A 17,026-nucleotide genomic window follows, 5' to 3' on the forward strand; every position below is an offset into this window, starting at 1 on the left:
ATGGTGAGGAATTTTTTTTAATGATCAACGCTCAAAAACGTGCCACGTCATTTAAAATGTTAACTAAAGGCTTGTTTAACTCAACTGGACAAAAATATTTCAAATTCTTTTTCTCATGTTCTCAAATCTAGTGTATACCTCATGAGAGTGAGAATCTGATCCAAACCACCCAAATCCGACCTATGGAACCCAAATTTGACCAAAAACCATAGCCATCTCCACCACAGCGAACCCATCCCCACCACCACCACCATTAAATCCACACATCCCACAACAAAAAATCAGCCACAAATCAAAAGCAACCACCATAGGCTACCCACAAATCAGCCACAATACCCACAACAAAAAATCAAAGAAAAAAAGGAAAACCCCAGCAACCCCAGTCCACCACCGCTGCACTACACACCACCACCACTGGTAAACCCACCGCCAAAAAAAAAAAATCATAGACCCAGTAAACCAGCACCACCACAGACCACCATAGACCCACCACGCAAAATACCCATACCAAACCCACCACCATAGCATCGCCGATCTCCATGGAACAAAACCAAGCCACCGATCTGATAGAGAGAGAGAAAGAGAGCAAACCATTGAATCCACAACACTGCCGATCTGAGAGCGAGGGAGAAGGTTTGTAGATGCGATACCCATTTGCATGGGAAGCAAACATTTTCTGTTGATTTGAGAAAGAGAGTTTGAAATATTTAGATTTGAGAAAGAGTTTGTCCAGTTGAGTTAAACAAGCCTTTAGTTTTAAGTGTCTAACCCCAGTTAAGTTTGTGTTAACATTTTAAATGACGTGGCACGTTTTTGAGCGTTGATCATTTAAAAAAAAATCCTCACCGTGTACTGAACCCTCTCGATTTCAAAGGGAAATGAGATCCTATATTTAGTAGTGTTAAAAAGTTATATTGCTATAACTTTGCTAATGCAATGAGATTGCAGTCATGTATCAAATTTTTAATCTTCTCTTGGTAAGAACATCCCCGCAACCATTGGCCTCTTTGTAAATGTGGTGAGGCTTGGATTACACAAGCCTCCATATTAGGTACCTACACTCATCCATAGGTCTCTAAAAGTAAAAGGTGTTCATGCTCTTGCTTGATTTAATGAGTTCAGTAATAGTCACTGAATCAAGTTCAATTTCTAAACAAATCTACAATAGGTCTCAAAAAAGTGTTGATTTTCTTGCTTGATTTATTGTCAACCGGTTTTGTAACTGGTTATTTCTCATGTAAACATCATGTTTAAGTCCCCTTTACCCTCAACGAGTTTTATAATATTTCAAACTTCAATGAAACGGCAAGAGACCTGGGTAATTGAGGTGTGCAACGGGTTATTGGGTGTCAAGGCCTGAGTGAGAATATATGGCCCATAGGTCATTAAAGACCAGATCCATAGGGAGATCGCAATGGACCATCCCATTTGCCCTTAGCCAATGAGCCTCACCACTATGAAGCAAGTGAGTATGGTATGGGATGCTTATGAGAGAGGTGGCGGCCTGAGAGGCTAGAGAAGAAAGGAAGAAAAGAGGAGAAAAAAAAAAGAGGCTAATTTTGCCAAATAGCATAATTTAAGGAAAAATTTTAAGAGAGACGCAATTTACCAAACTTATTTAGGTATGTATCACTTTTTTTGGAACTCGAGTTTCAAGTTTTATATTTGATTAGATTGTCACGTGAGCCCATAATGTTTGGAACTAGTTTCACTTGGAACTCGAGTTTGACAAACTTGAGTTCCAAAAAAAGTGATACATAACTAAAGAAGTTTGGCAGGATGCATTTTTCCTAAAATTATGCTTTTTGGCAAAAAATGCCAAAAAGAAAATTATAAAAATGCGAGATTGTCATGTATGACATGAATGAGAATGGAAGGAAGGACAATTGAATGGGAGACAAAATTATTATCAAACTTTAGCTCAATTAGTAAAATCTTTTGTTTTTGATTAAGAGATTTGTTGTTTGAATTCATCTACACCAAAAACCAATGATAAAGAGCAAATATCATGCCATAAGTTGAAATTCTATCATTAATTATGAAAATTAATGAAATGACTAAATTGCCATCTTTTACTAAATATTTGAGGGACTAAAATTAAACTTTTTAATTGAATTGGTAGTATATGCTCTAATTCATGCACTACTATACAATCCAAACACTCGATTCCTAAAGCTATAAACAAGCAAGGGCTATAAATGAACTGACTCAATTGAGCAATTCATGAACAATTAGGGCTTGGGTAAATACAAAGATTATTTATTTTTAAACAAACATAGCTTGAACCTTTATTTTCAAACTTGTTTAATAAACGAGCCAAGTTCAAGGGAAAAAAAATGCTCGTGAACATTAAGATTCGATATAAAACAAACCAAATGATATGTCATTTTCCCCTTTCCTCTTTCAATTTTTGGCTTTCTACACTGCATTTTAATTCAAATATCATTTTACACAAATAACAAGCATCTCTCTACCTCAAGAACTTCAACAAGGCTTCCTCAAGAAGCTTGGTTCTTCAAATATTCTCACACTACCACTTCTCTCTCTTTTCAATTGTTCAAACTTCAAACATCACTAAGCTCTCTCTTTCTTTGCACAACCATCATCACAATCCTCACCTATTGTTAACCCTTTCATCTCACCTCATGGCTATGTGTGTACGCAAGTAAATAATCTAGATCCTCTCTCTTTGAAATTTCTCATTTTTCACACATGGAAGAAAATTTCATTTTTTAATTAGTGTATTATCCTTTTTTATTAAGCTTTTTTATTATTATTAAGATTAAAACTTTGATTACATGTTTTTGAGCTCAACCTCATGTATTTGATATTGAGTTCAAATTTGAACTTGATATTGAGCAATTTAATTAATGAATCAAGCTGGGCCAAAACCGAGCTCAAGCTATTATAGATTTTTTTTTTTATTTTTTTTAATTGAGCTTGAGTTTGAACATTATTTGTAAACCTGGTTCGAGCTCAAGTTGACTTAAACATTTTACTTTTGTTATTTAACCAAAATCAAACATTCAATATTCAATAGAGTTTGACTCGTTTACAAACTTTCTAATAATGATCCTTGAGTATGAGTTTGGATTGCACTGAAAATTACCCACGTCTACATTTGGTGTTTTAAACTGAGGGACCCATGGCTCCAATGCTCTCCAAGATAAACGCCCACGACTTCAGAAAAAATGCAAAAATTTTTGGCTGAACGCACCGTTTAAATAAAACTAGGCATGCGTGTATTGTACATGACTCACAACTCTTGGAGAAATGCGTTGCTACAATGGTTTTGAACGGTGCGCTTTGTTATTACACTCATCATGACCCACGAAACAACAAATGCAGATGATTTCTCACAAAACAGTGCGTTGGATTCTCATCTCCAACGACTAATTTCTTAGAACGGTGTTCTTCTTTCTCTCAACTGCTATGCCAGAGATGTCTTCACTGTGCATGAATGCTCCGTCCTCTTCATTTTCAATGAATTGCACCTACCCACCAACTAATAAACCATCAAAATAAAGGAAACACAGTAATACCATTAAGTGAAACAGACGAACCCGATCCCCTCTGTTCTTCCTTCGCTTGAGCTCACCTTCTCTCCGCTTGAGACGTTGTTGCCGCCACTGTGGCAAGAGATGCTGCATTTATCTGTAAGTTGTGTCTAACTTCACATACTCTTTGATGTGTTGGTGTTCTACATTTATCTGTAAGTTGTGTTCTCCATTTAAGGATCAATTGTGTTCAACTTTTGTGTGTGGTTTTTGTGTTTTTAGTGAAATTAATCTGTGGGTTTCTCTCTCCTTCGTGTAAGTTTGTGTGTTTCTCTTATTGCTTTTGTTTGTATTTGGACAATGTGAGTTTAATTTGCATTTTTCATGTGACCATATAACCGATTATGATATGCATACGAACTGTTTGTTGAAATGCCTCAATGAGTATAGAATTCCGTTGTAGAAAAAAATGGTAAAGGGGAAATCGAAGGACTTTGGTAATGATGTGAGAACTGAGTGGAAAGATCCAATGGAACTAAAAACTTTTTGTGATTTGTGTGCTGCTCAAGTCATAAAAGGCAAGAGGAGTGGAGGATCTTTTAGAAAGGAAGGGGCTGATGCAGTGATTAAGTAGTTGAGTGAAATGGGCAAAGTGGTGTCTCACCTGCAGTTTAAAAACAAATGGGATCATCTGAGAAAATCTTGCAAGGTATGGAAGCAGCTTGTTGAGTGTGAGACTGGGTTGGGTTATGATCCTGACACTGAGAGGATTGAGGCACTGATACCTTAAGCTTTCGGGCCCACCACTGGGAGGATTAAGGCACTGATGAGTGGTGGGACCGAAATCTTAAGGTTAGTTGACTTTACATAATTGTGATAACCTCAATTGTCTACAACTATATTGTGCCGTAACTATTGGTTGTACACATGTAGGCATGTCCCCAAGCAACAACCATTCACAGGAAAGGTTTGTCGAATATTGCTTCCATGGAAATCATGTTTAAAGGCATGGTTGCAACGGGGAAAAATGCATGGACCCCAAGTGGTCAAATACCAAAGGAAAGCACCGAAGGGTCTGGAGACTTCACTAGTAGCAAAGAATTTGTTAACCCCCAATATTAACCCTTTGCGGATGTTGACCCAATGGAGGTTGAAGGCCAATCATTGTCGAGGACAGGACCGGGAATGAATAAGGGAAAAAGCTTGACAAGCAATGTCTACCTTTTCAGGGGAATTCATAAGAAACCAAGAAAAAAGCATTCAATTGTGTAAGCAATGTCCAACTCTTTGAAGAACATCTCAGATGTTATTGTTGAAAGTAGAAGTTTAAGTACTCGTACACCATTTGCTTCCGCAGCAACTATTGAGATTCAAGCAGTTATGGACATGGTGTTGAGTCTTCCTGGAATGCAACCGGATGATCCCCTTCATATGTTTAGCTCCTTCTTCTTCATAGGAAACCAAGATGCTAGGCACATGTTTGTAGCACATAGTCATTGTAAGGAGTTCTAGCTGCAGTGACTACAGAAATAGTACAAATTGCACCCCGAGCTTTGGTGAAGGAAAGAGGATTGTTTTGATAGGGGTTGCTTTTAATGGTGTTGTAGTAATTGGATTTTCCATATGTACCTATTGCTCTTTTTAAAAAAAATAAAAATAAAAATATTGGCAAAAACTATGCTTATCATGGGTGTGTATGTAGCTGTTAGATACTATTTTTATTCTAGTAGTAATTAAAAATAGTGTTAAGTAATGTAACATCTAATTTTCCCTAGATTGTGTTATTTTAAAGTTCCTTTGTAATGGTCTTCTATTAGAAAGATTGCCTATTGATTATGGAATCACACCCTCAAAATGGTTGCCATCAATTGCAAGGAAGCTGAGATGAGTGCTATTTTTCAAAGAAGTAATGAAACTAAGATCGTCATTACTGACAATCTTAGTAAAACCAATATTGTACATTTCAAGGAATGGGAGATTTCGTAGGCCTAGTGGTATTGTCTCTTCCAGAAAGTTGTCTGCCATGCATATGACCTTTATGTTGGTTAGATTGTGCAGATACCATGGAATTTTGTCTGTGAACTTATTAATGCAGAAGTTGAAAAGTAAAAGATTTGGCAATCTAATCCCAATATCCCCAGGAATTTCACCCCATAGGTTGTTTAAAGCTAAGGCCTAAGAAACTAGAGATGAAGTGTTGTATATTGATGGAGGAATTGTGCCAGAAAAATTGTTAATAGTAAGATCAAGTTCCTTCAAATTTTGAAGGTGGCCTAATTCACTAGGTATTGCACCACCAAGAGTGTTGGTGCCCAAGTTTAAATTAGTGAGTGAGGAAAGGTTACCTATAGCTGGTGGAAGTGATCCATAATGATAGTTTCTTGCCAACTTCAACACTTCTAGCTTTGTCAAGTTGCAAAGCTCTTCAGGAATTCTTCCTGTGATATTCTTGTTTATAGACAAGTCGAGGACTCGGAGCTTAGTCAATTGGCTTAAACTTGAGGGTAGCACACCTTCTAGCTTGTTGTGGTGTTTATTTGCTAATATTATAATGAATAATTTACATAAAAAAATGCCACTGAGCTCTCACTCAACTGGCACCTCCTCCCTTATAAGTACTAGGTAGAGAGTGAGGTTATGGGTTCAAGACCCATTGGGTGCATTTGCAACTTCCTAATTAAAAAAAAAAAGTTCTTGTAAGGAATTGAGGGAAAAGGTAATTCATTATAGAGAGTAGAAGTCTTTAATAAAGTTCCTGTAAGGAAAGAGGCATGTCATGAATTAATTTAGTTAACCTTCAATTATGTGTGATATGCACTGTCTAATTTAGATATGGTCACTGCCAAAGAACTTGCCCCATGGTTGAAGATCCTTCCACTTAGGTGCAGACATGGGGTGAAAATTAAAATCTGATGTGAAGGTTTGCTTTAAGCACCTGTTCTTTTAGTTTGATGACCCTTTTTGTTGCATCCTCAACGGATGATCTGTAAACCAATATGATGTTGGGGTTGACATTTCCAGCCTATTTAGTCCTAAAGCCAGTTGCTTTGACCTTGTGAAACCTTTAAGGCTTTGATTGAATTCACTGCCCTGACAATTAGAGTTGAGGGACTTGAACTGTTATCTCCAAAACTTCCTTTATGGATTTCTTTTTTGAGCTTTTTTAAGCCAAGGGGAAAAGGGATATGAGTAAGTGATGCCATACACCCGTGCCCATGGTAATCTTATAAATTCTGTTGTCATTTTATCCCCATGTATCTGACATGATTGTAATACCTTTAATTTATGAATTTGTATATATCCTTATATGTGAAACTCATCAGTATTGCAACATTAGATTTCAAACTTACAGGGGTCTTCTGAATAGACTCCAATCTTATATGAACAAGAGATAAACTCAAAAGATTTCAAGATTGTAACAGTAATCTACTAGGAATTTAAGAAAAAAAAAATCTACCCTCAATTTTTTATAAAAGGCACCAAGAACCCTAACTATCAATTGCTGGCAAAGTGTAAATAGATAAATAAATATAATATATATACATACACACATATATATATAACAACAAAACTTACAATCTCCATCAACTTGGCCATTAACATTATCTCCATCAAATGTCTCCACATATAACAGAAGTACAACTTCATACATATCATAAATTGTTACTTGCAATACAAAATAAGTTGTACGATTAATATACAAAACAAATGTAATAATACAAGTCTGTATTATTACATACATACACATCCCATTATGGCAAACATCTTTGTCTGATTTCGACTTCCCCAAACCCAGTAGACAAGATAAGCAATACTACAAACATGACCCATAAGACTACTAGAACTATCTTAAACTTCTTTGCTTTCTCTTCAGAAATCATGCGTGTAGTCTTGGCTCTTTCAACCTTTTGTTTTGCAACTCGCTCTCTTTTCAATGCTGCGTCTGTCAAGGCGTGTGCTTGCTTCAACTCTTCATTAGCAACTTTCACCGCATGCTCTAATCACTTGAATTTGGCTATAACTATAGGTGTTGTGGCTGCACCACGCGTACAACAAATGCTGGTGTCTAACCACTTGAAGAACTTGCATGCACGGTCATCATCCTGTACAATAAAATATAGCACATAAATAGGAATACAATGAATTGGTTCTTTAATGCACAACACAAATATTTTGCCAATACTTAGACATGGTACTTACTAGCAACCAATAGCAATAACTATAAAACCTCAAACCAAAAGTATGAAGTTTCAGGGACGTCCTAATGACGCAGTTGTCAACGTCACAAAAATAGCCATTAAAACTGGAGAGATAGTTACTCGTTTTCGACATTGATAGGAACTGGCAATAGATATTACGTTGGCTTGGACTAGTGAATAGTACAACAAACTCACTTTACACTATCGTATAAACAAGTCTACATGACCCCCAAGAATTACACTTTAGAATTATCATAAGTTGAGCATGTTTACACAATAATGACCTATGAAACACCAATATATTTCTTGATCTCTAAAGATTTGAAAACAAAAATCTTCTTTAAACTATAGTGCAAGAGGCATATATAAGACTTGAAACTACTTCATTAATATCATTCGGATGGTCCCTGAGGTTGGAAAATTACAATAAAAGATCATTGTTTTAGATCACAGGAACTTAGAAAATAGGGAAAAAAAAAACAAGAAGAGGGTGGGGAGGGGTGACTTTAGAAAGAGGATGTTGTAGTCCCATACTTGTGCTTTCAGATATAAGAAAGATTTACGAGGATTGATTCACAAAAATGGTCCAACAATTCATACAATGCCATTATGCTTTCATCTTTAATGAGCTACTCAACCTGAAAAAGCTAAAAAATGATCACATAAGTAGGCCTGTTGAAACAAATTCCTGAAGCTATAAGTAAAATTTGCAATAAAAATTTGGTAACTATAATAGAAACCAATTCTACAAACAAGAAAGCAAATACAATCCTAGCTTTGGTAAGTGCAGGATGCTATTTAGATATTTCACAATTGAATTCCTTCAATTAAATACAGAAAATAAAACAAAGCAAAAGATTGCATATCAGCTGAAAAAGTCATTATTTCATACCCACGTTACCTCAAACCCTAGAATTTCACAATTGTTAGCTCTCAAGTTTTACCAATCACTTAAGAAAAATAAAGAAATCATTTGAAGCTCTATGTTATTACCTTTACAACATATTTTGATTATCTTTCACAAGAGATTGCAAGCACTTTTGCTAAGTAACTGTGCAATTTACCACCATTTTCTTAGGTATAACTTCTACATTTATGACTCTTCAAAACCAAACCAGGCATAAATTTCAATTATCAATCAGATTGAAGTTGGAGTTAATATTATTTAAGTCCTATTATTGTTGTATGCATGAATGGGACCACATCCTCAATCATAATTGCTAATCTAGCTAAGAACACAATTAATTTTGTGTACTCTATAACTTTTTCTTTCCTGTTTCTAAGTTTCTCTCTATCTCAATCTTTGTGTGATTCAGCACTTTATGTGTCAAGAAATGATCATTACCTAACTCAAGGCTTTATCATGAATGATTGGTTAACTTTGTAACGACAAAACATGACCAAAGATTGCAAATCAAGTTATTGTGGAAACTTGGTTTATAGTACTTTATACAAATCCTATAAAAACTTTGAGGCAAGCAATAAAACTTAAAAACAAAGAAATTCTATAATCAACAAAGAAAACAGAGGAAACAACAGAGGAGTGCTTGAATAGACTCATAGTGGAGAATTCATTAGAATAACCAGGTGAAGGCAATTTGTTCATGCCCAGTTTTGATTAGTTGAGCCACATCTCCACGTATTTGCCTCACAATCTAATTCCTCTTATAAGCTAGTGCCATTTATGCAGAACAAGAAACAGACAAAAAATAAACCCATGTAAAATTGAGGCAATCGTAAAAGCTTCCCATATTGTTAAAAATTCACTTCAATTATATGCATGAATCAGGGTTAATCAAAGACAAATTTTAAATTAGCCAAAAAAGAAAGCCACAAAATAATAAAGCTAACTTGAATTAGACAGATGGGCCAACAAGTGAAATTGGAAGAGCCGTGAAATGGGTTTATGTGAAGAGAGGTGTTAGGGTGGGAGAGGAGTGAAATTGGAAGAGGGGTGAAATTGGTTTATGGAAGGAAGAGTACTTTCTCAAGGAACCCGATCTTCGTCGGTGTCGAACTAGGAGCTCTTCCTCATGGATTTCTCTTCTAAGCTCTTCCTTGTGGATTTCTCTTCTCAAAGATAGGTGTTAGGGTGGAAGAGGAGTGAAAAAAAAAAAAAAAAAAAAAAAAAAAAAAAAAAAAAAAAAAAAAAAACTTTCAGCTAAAGCTACAATAGTTTTAGCTCCAAAGAATCAACTGGTATTTAAAATTATTTGTTACAGTGTTTTCAGTTTTCAATTTTTAGCAAAATAAACGATATCCAAACAAATCTTAAGTCATACTATAAAATATTAGCTACCCAACAGTCAAAAAAACTATATATGGCTTTCTTTTGCAACAAGGATATGCTAATAGATGACACCTCATGATATTTCCAACCTCTCTCATATTCTAACTAATTATCATTTAAAAAAATAATTAATTAATTTTCAATATTTAAACTAAATCATGCTATGTAATGTATCAGATCCATACCTTTTTTTTTTTGAGAAACCTAGGTAATAAAATTCTCCTCCAAGTAACAGTGGCCAGGAGAGTCAGAGTAGTATATATATTTCTAATTATTAAAAAAAAATCGTATCAGTAGTCAGACTTACCAAGTTACCCCTCCAACCCCGGCGGACCCTTGTTCACTTCCATTTCCTCTCCCACCGTCCGTCTCTCACACAAAAACTCATATCACTCATAGCATGATACCATCATAATCCATAATAGCCTCACTCTCTCTAATAAAAATAAACTCATTCAATTTCCCTTACATACACAATGAAACAATTCCACTTCCTCGCTTTCCTTTCCCTCCTCTTCCTCTTCCTTTCCCTCGTCTTCTCCGATTCCCACTTCGAAGGCTTCGACTCCGAAGACCCCGAATCCGAACCCGACTCCGACGCCGAATCCGACTCCGATTTCCTCTACACTACTACTACTACTTTCCTCCATTCCCCTCCTCTCACTGTCTCCGATCCCGATCCCGAACCCGAACTCGAACCCACCCATCCAGACCCGAACCCGAATCCAGACCCAATCCTTTCGGATTCTCCGAAGCCAACCAGCTTCGAGTACTGGGACGAAGACGAATTCGAAGGCTTACCTATCGAGGAAATCCAACAACCGCCCTTGGAAACCCCAACAATTACCGAAAACGCCACTCCCTCCGATCCGAAATCGAAACCGGTTCAGCCGCCGGAACCGTTTTCGCTTAAAAAGTACACGATCGAGATCGTGAGCGTTACTTTCCTCATCATCTTCGCCATCAACTACTTCACCGGGAGGCGCGAGAATGAGAAACTCGCTCTCGCTTGGGCGGCGAAGTTCGCGATCAAGGATTCTATCTTCGATCGGAATTTCAGCCTCTTAGGCGTCGGAGAAGGCGACGATTCGCCATTGTTGTTGAAGGAAGGTCAGACCGTGTTCAAGTTTTACGCCAGTGGGCGGAGGTATTGCCAGGGTTTGTTGGCGACCATGGATTTGAAGAGCCGCCACGATTTGATTTCGAGGTTGTATAATATGGTGGTGCCGTGTAAGGACGAGATTAGTTTCGAGGTGTATATGAATGAGGAGGCGATGGATCATGTGGTTTTCGCGGTGGCGAAGAAGAAGGCGGCGAAGACTATGCAGAAGGAGGTTAGGGATTTGCAGAAGTTTGCGGGAATGGTGCCGGTGCCGAGTGGGAAGAAGTGGGTGAGTGAGGAGTTGGCGGTGATTTCGGAGTCGAAGGAGGTTGCTGGGGATTTGATCACGGAGGCCGTGCTCGAACAGGTTGGATTGGTTTTGTTTTTGATTGATTTATATGCTGAATTCTTGTTTAGCGTAGTTGTTGTGTGGTTTGAAATTTGGATATTGATAATTTGATGTGAGAAGTAGTTTAAAAAAATGCATTTCAGTTGAGGAAGTAACAATGAGTATGTGATTAGAACGGTGGGAAAGACATTTCAATTTTGGTGGGTTTTTCTTCGATTTTGCTTTGTGTGTTGTTTAGTATAGTTGTTGAATTTGAATATGGATAATTTGATGTGATAAGAAATATGTCAATTTGAGGAAGTAACCAAAAGTTTGACTTTGGATAGAATAGAACGGTCTCCTCTGATGAGAATTTAGAGTTGATCTGAAATTTTGAGACTAAGGCTTGATTGTTGTTGTTGATGATGTGAGAAGTTTGTGCTTGGTTGAAACTATTTTGTTTGTGTGTTTACAGGTATTTGACTCTTGCAAATTGGTTATTGTTTGCTTTGAGCTTTTGTGTAGTTATTGTGTAGTGCAGTGAGTAGTTGGATTTAAGTTTTTGTATGGTCTGAATTAAGATAGGTGAATGTGAGGAGCAATTTCTTGCTTGAAATGTTTGACTTTATTGATTGTTTGAACTGTATTTGATTAGTTAGTTTGTTTTTGTATGGGAAACTATGAGGTTAAATTTGAATTTTGATGTTTTGCTATGTAGGTATTGATTATTGTTGTGCATAGTGGGAATTTAGTTGTTATATGGCTGCATGGCAGTTTCTTCTTCCTTCTTGTAATTATTATGTATGAACTTTATAAATTTTGTTGATGGATGGAACTCTGCTTGATTAGTAATATGTTTTAGGAGATACAATTTTTCCAACAACTTGTAATTCGTCACTTGAATGATAAACTAATGTACTTCCAAAACTATTTAAAAATAGGAGGAGAAAGTATGAAAGCTTAACTTTATATGGGATTGCTATATGAGAATGATTATTGGGGTTTTAAGAAGCAATATGCTCTTAAAATGATTATAGTTGAAGTGAGAATTTATAGATGGATGAGTGGGAATACTTGGAAAGACAGGATAAGGAATGAAGTCATCCATTCAAATGTAAGGCTGGTATTAAAAGAAAGATGTGGGAAATTCGCGTTAGAAGGTTTGGTAATGCACAGCAGAGACTAAAAAGATGATTTAATTCTAGTTAAGGGGCTAAAAAAAGAGGAATAGAGAGGCCTAAAATAACATGAGTACAAGTAGTGAAGGATTTTTTAGTTAGGAAGGCCTAAAATTATATGGATAGAAGTAATGAATAAGGTTATGTAATTAGTGAGATGGTCGATTCTTGAGATTAAATCTCTCCTCCTCCACTCTTTTTTTGCTTGGTGTTCTGTGTTCTCTTCTTTTTCTTGCTCTAATATTTTTGTTATGCTTGATCATTGTAATTTTCGATCTTGATGTAACCCTTTCCATGTACACTCCCGGTGTACTTGGGGCTTTTGTTTAATGAAATTTCGTTATTTATCCAAAAAAAAAAAAAAAAAAAGTTATATAATTAGTGAGGGGGTGGAGATAGAGAAAATGGGTTTAGATAAGATAGAATGACAGAGTGGAATACATATGACAAATTCCAATTAGTTGATGAATAATTAGGATCCATAGCTGACCCAATTTAATTGAGATTAAGGCTTAGTTGAGCGGAGTATAGTTCGTTACTTGTAGAGTGCACAATTGTCTCCCAAGCCTTTCTTCATCTGTTGACCACTTCCTTATCCATTGTTCTATTGCTTTTGATTTATGGTCTAAGGTGTTTACTCTGTTTGACATTCATTGGGTTATGCCGAAAACAGTGGTGGATTTGTTGGCAAGGAAAGTTGGGGAGGCATCGGAATTCGGCTATTTGGATGGCTGTGCCCCATTGTTTGATGTGGTGCATTTGGAGGGAGAGAAATAACTGGCATTTTGAGGATTTAGAGAGATCAGTTGTAGATCTTAAACTCTTCTTCCTTAAGACTCTGCTGGATTGGGTTTCAGTGTTTGGCTTTCATTCTTTTTCTTCAGTCCATGGTTTCATGGACTTTTGTACTTTATGCACTTGATTTGTTTTTGTCCTTGATGTATACTTCCTGTATACTCAGGTGACCCCCCTCTTCTTTTTAATATATTCTTATTACTTATAAAAAAAAAAAGAATAGATTAGGGGATGCTTTTGTCTTTTTGTTTCTTCTTTTCCTTTGTTCGCTACTGTGAACTCTTTGTGTTTCTCTTGCTATTCTTTTATTAATAATATTCTCTTCTTACTTATAAAAAAAAAAGGGATACGAGAGTGAGAAAGTAAGAGTTGAAAGGGAGTCTGTGCAAGTGTTACAGCAAAAACTACTTCTTCTTCTTCCTTTTTTGGCCAAAACTCAATGCAAGGGACAGAGCAAGGTTAAGGACCTCTCTTATTTACTTATCAAAAAAAAAGAAAGGAGCTCTCTTATTTACTTGCTCTATTTTTAATTCTCTCCCTATTTGTATACCAACTCTCTTGCACTTGATTTATTTGTTCTCTATTTTCTTGTTCCTCTTTGATTTATACTTTCAGGGTTTTGGTGTGTGTGTGCGCTGAATATTTAATTTGATGTGGTGAGTTTCTGCTTCCTTGAGATGAGTAGGTTTAAATGTCCATATTTTTTTAATTATTTGAAATGTCTTTAATTAGGTAGTTTTGTGACTAAATGTTTTACAGAAGTTTCATGTTATTTGTGGAGGGTTTGGCCTTTTAATTATGAGTTTTAGTTTAATGACTTGAGCATCACCTATAAAAAACAGTAGCAGCATTAATGGTTACCCAGAAACTGTTAAGTATTTTATTTTATTTGTTTTCTACCATTAGAGAATGGCCATACCAAGAATAAAAGGTCCACTTCTTGAAGCAAGAGTATAAGTAACTATGAAAGCTGACACTAGATTTATATAATCATTTTGTTTGTGCATGGGTTAGCTTCCATAGTTCCTTAATCACTTTGCTTCATGTGTTGGTTTTTTTCCTTGAAATTGGTCGTAGCTAAAGGACCCACCTTTGGATCATTTTTTATGTGTGATATTGAATTCTTCATGAAGTTACCCAGGTGGGAGGTCCAATCCAATAGTACTAGTGTCGGTTCTTAAATTTACGACTAAAAATTTTCAGATCTGATTTTCTGTAATTTCCAATAAGATTGGCCTGAATTCCATGAGCTTTAGGGATCTTAATTTAAGCCTTAATGAAGAAAAAATAAGAAACATAATATTAGTGTAATCTGAAATTTAATTGTTAATTAAACTAATTTGATATTCAAACTGCAGTGTATATGTGTATGCATGCATGTGAAAGGGTAGGGCTTTTTTTTTTTCCGCCCGTCGGGGGGGGGGGGGGGGTTGGAGAATGTGTCTGCATGTGTGTGGGTGCTTGTGCATGCATGTGAGTTGCATGTTCTGGAAGCTAGACACTAGAGGCACTTGACATGACTGTATGTGGTTTGTATTGAATGTATCATTGGATGAGTGCTATAGAGATTTTGATTCAATAGTTAATTAGCAAAGAATTGGCCTTAAATCATGTTAGAAGTATGTGGTTAAATGATTAAATTTACCATATTCTAATAGCTTAAAATTTTGGAACAATTAGTAATTTAACATGGTATCAGAGCATGAAATCCTGAATTCGATCCTTATCTCCTCCACTCTACCTCCCATTTAAATTCTCATGTGTTGGGCCTCACCAATTAAAGGTAGTTTCGGCCCACACGTGAGGGGAAGTATTAGAAGTATGTGGTTAAATGATTAAATTTATTATATCCCAATAGCTTGAGCTCTTGGGACAATTGGTAATTTAATAGATCAATAGATGTTTACTGCTAGTTTTGGAAAATTTAAATCGTAGTAATGATGTTTACCTTACATTTTCTATATCTGAAATGAGCTAAAAGGTGTTCTGCATGTTCTGTCCCATTAAAAAGATTTGTGTAACTTGTGTGTATACTGAATCCCTCTGTAATGTTGTCTCATGCACTGGATTAATTGGAAAAATAATGGAACCTTTAATAAATCAATTAACTAGAGCATACAAATTATATCAATGTTATCCTCTCCTCGCTGCATAGTCTTTCTCCAGTATTTAGTGTTGCATATAGGTCTCACTGTGCATCCTCTTTCTTGATTTTCCTACTATTTATGAACTAAATTATGCAATGAAGTAAATCTCAGGCAATCTAGCATCATAGCCACACAATTCTAATTAGATAGATATCTATATTTTTTTTGATAGGTAAGAAAAGTTGTATTAAAAAACTACTCCATCAAAGAAATGAAGTAGGCAAGAAGATAAGTACAAGCAACAGAGGGAAAAAAAAAAAAAAAAAAAAACTACGTACAAGAAGAAAGGGAATCTAAAAACAGCGGAATGGATTTCCTAAAAGTAAATCCCCATGCACGTGACCAATCAAACAAAGTTACCACAAAGAAAGCTATGGAAAGCACTAAATCTTCAAATATGCGATTATTTCTCTCCCTCCAGTTAATCCATTTAGATAGAAACATCTGCATTATGTTCTTTAAATATACCCATACCTGGTATTGGGCAGGTTTTTGGAGAAAAAGCTTTTGAGAAATTCGGAAAGGGTTTCATGTCAATGCATTTCTCTGATCAAAACCCCGGCACACATAAGAAGGTGCTATTGTTCAAGTTTGCCCTCCCTGACGCCAATAACATGGATGATATGACTCGATTGGTGGCACTTATACCTTATTATATCGACTTGATTGGGCGGTACAAGCTCAGTTCTCAGGTGGGTCAAGCTTATAATAAAGTTCTTCTATTTGATTAAACAAAATTTGCTAGCTAAGTCACGATTTTTTAACTCTGAAATATGCTAGTGCAGGCTCGATCTAAAACAGAAGCAACCAGATCAAAGGCTGCTCAAGAGGCATTTAAAGAATTGCAAAATGTTAGGCAAGAAGCTTTGCAGAAAAAGAAGGCAGAGAGGAAAAAGATGCTGGAGGAGGCCGAGGCAAAGCTTACTGCAGAGGCTATTCGCAAGAAAGAAGCAAAAGAGCGTGCTCGTCAAATGAAGAAGGCAGCGCCAAAAGTAAAGATGACCCGTGCTCACTAATCCCAGATTTCACTAGACGAGTTTCCATAATCTCCCTTAATTTTCTGTTATTTAACTTATTTTACTCGGGTTTGCCCTCCTAAATTTTTTAACTGTACCCTTATCGCCATGTACTTGGTTCTTTGCTTTTATATTAGCTAGTCTTAAACAATTCCACAAATTTGTGGATTTTGAATGTGTACCCAAATTCAGCGCTGCAGAAACTATTTTCAAGCTATTGGCTGACATTTATACCTCTGGTTAGTTATCTTCTTAAATAGGTTGTGGCATTATTGACGTTTCTGTATCTCACCTATTATATTTATATATCATTTCGGGACAATGGCAACATTGATCGGACATGCCTATCTGAACTTGCTTCTGGACAGTGGCAACAATGCCATTTGAGAAACTAGACTTTTAAATGGAAATGTGATAGGATCCTTGGATTTTGTGCTTGTGCAATTTGTAATGAAAATATTTCTATTTGATAAA

The 17,026-nt window shown here is 36.1% G+C and overlaps 2 protein-coding genes across 2 annotated transcripts; one reads left to right on the forward strand and one right to left on the reverse strand.

Moving 5' to 3' along the window:
• Positions 1–5,672: 5,672 nt before the first annotated feature.
• Positions 5,673–7,149, reverse strand: LOC115974038 (receptor-like protein 19). Its single transcript, XM_031094263.1, has 2 exons — positions 7,074–7,149; positions 5,673–6,037 (listed from the first exon to the last, which is right to left on the reverse strand). The coding sequence occupies exons 1-2, from the start codon at positions 7,147–7,149 to the stop codon at positions 5,673–5,675; spliced, it is 441 nt and encodes a 146-aa protein (XP_030950123.1).
• Positions 7,150–10,258: 3,109 nt separating this feature from the next.
• On the forward strand, positions 10,259–16,891 carry LOC115977543 (uncharacterized protein At5g49945-like). Its single transcript, XM_031099444.1, has 3 exons — positions 10,259–11,455; positions 16,025–16,228; positions 16,322–16,891. Exons 1-3 carry the CDS (start codon positions 10,463–10,465, stop codon positions 16,550–16,552), a joined length of 1,428 nt encoding a protein of 475 aa, XP_030955304.1. The 5' UTR covers positions 10,259–10,462; the 3' UTR covers positions 16,553–16,891.
• Positions 16,892–17,026: the final 135 nt, after the last annotated feature.

This window comes from Quercus lobata, chromosome 2 (assembly GCF_001633185.2).
Source record: "Quercus lobata isolate SW786 chromosome 2, ValleyOak3.0 Primary Assembly, whole genome shotgun sequence".
Taxonomy (NCBI): domain Eukaryota; kingdom Viridiplantae; phylum Streptophyta; class Magnoliopsida; order Fagales; family Fagaceae; genus Quercus; species Quercus lobata.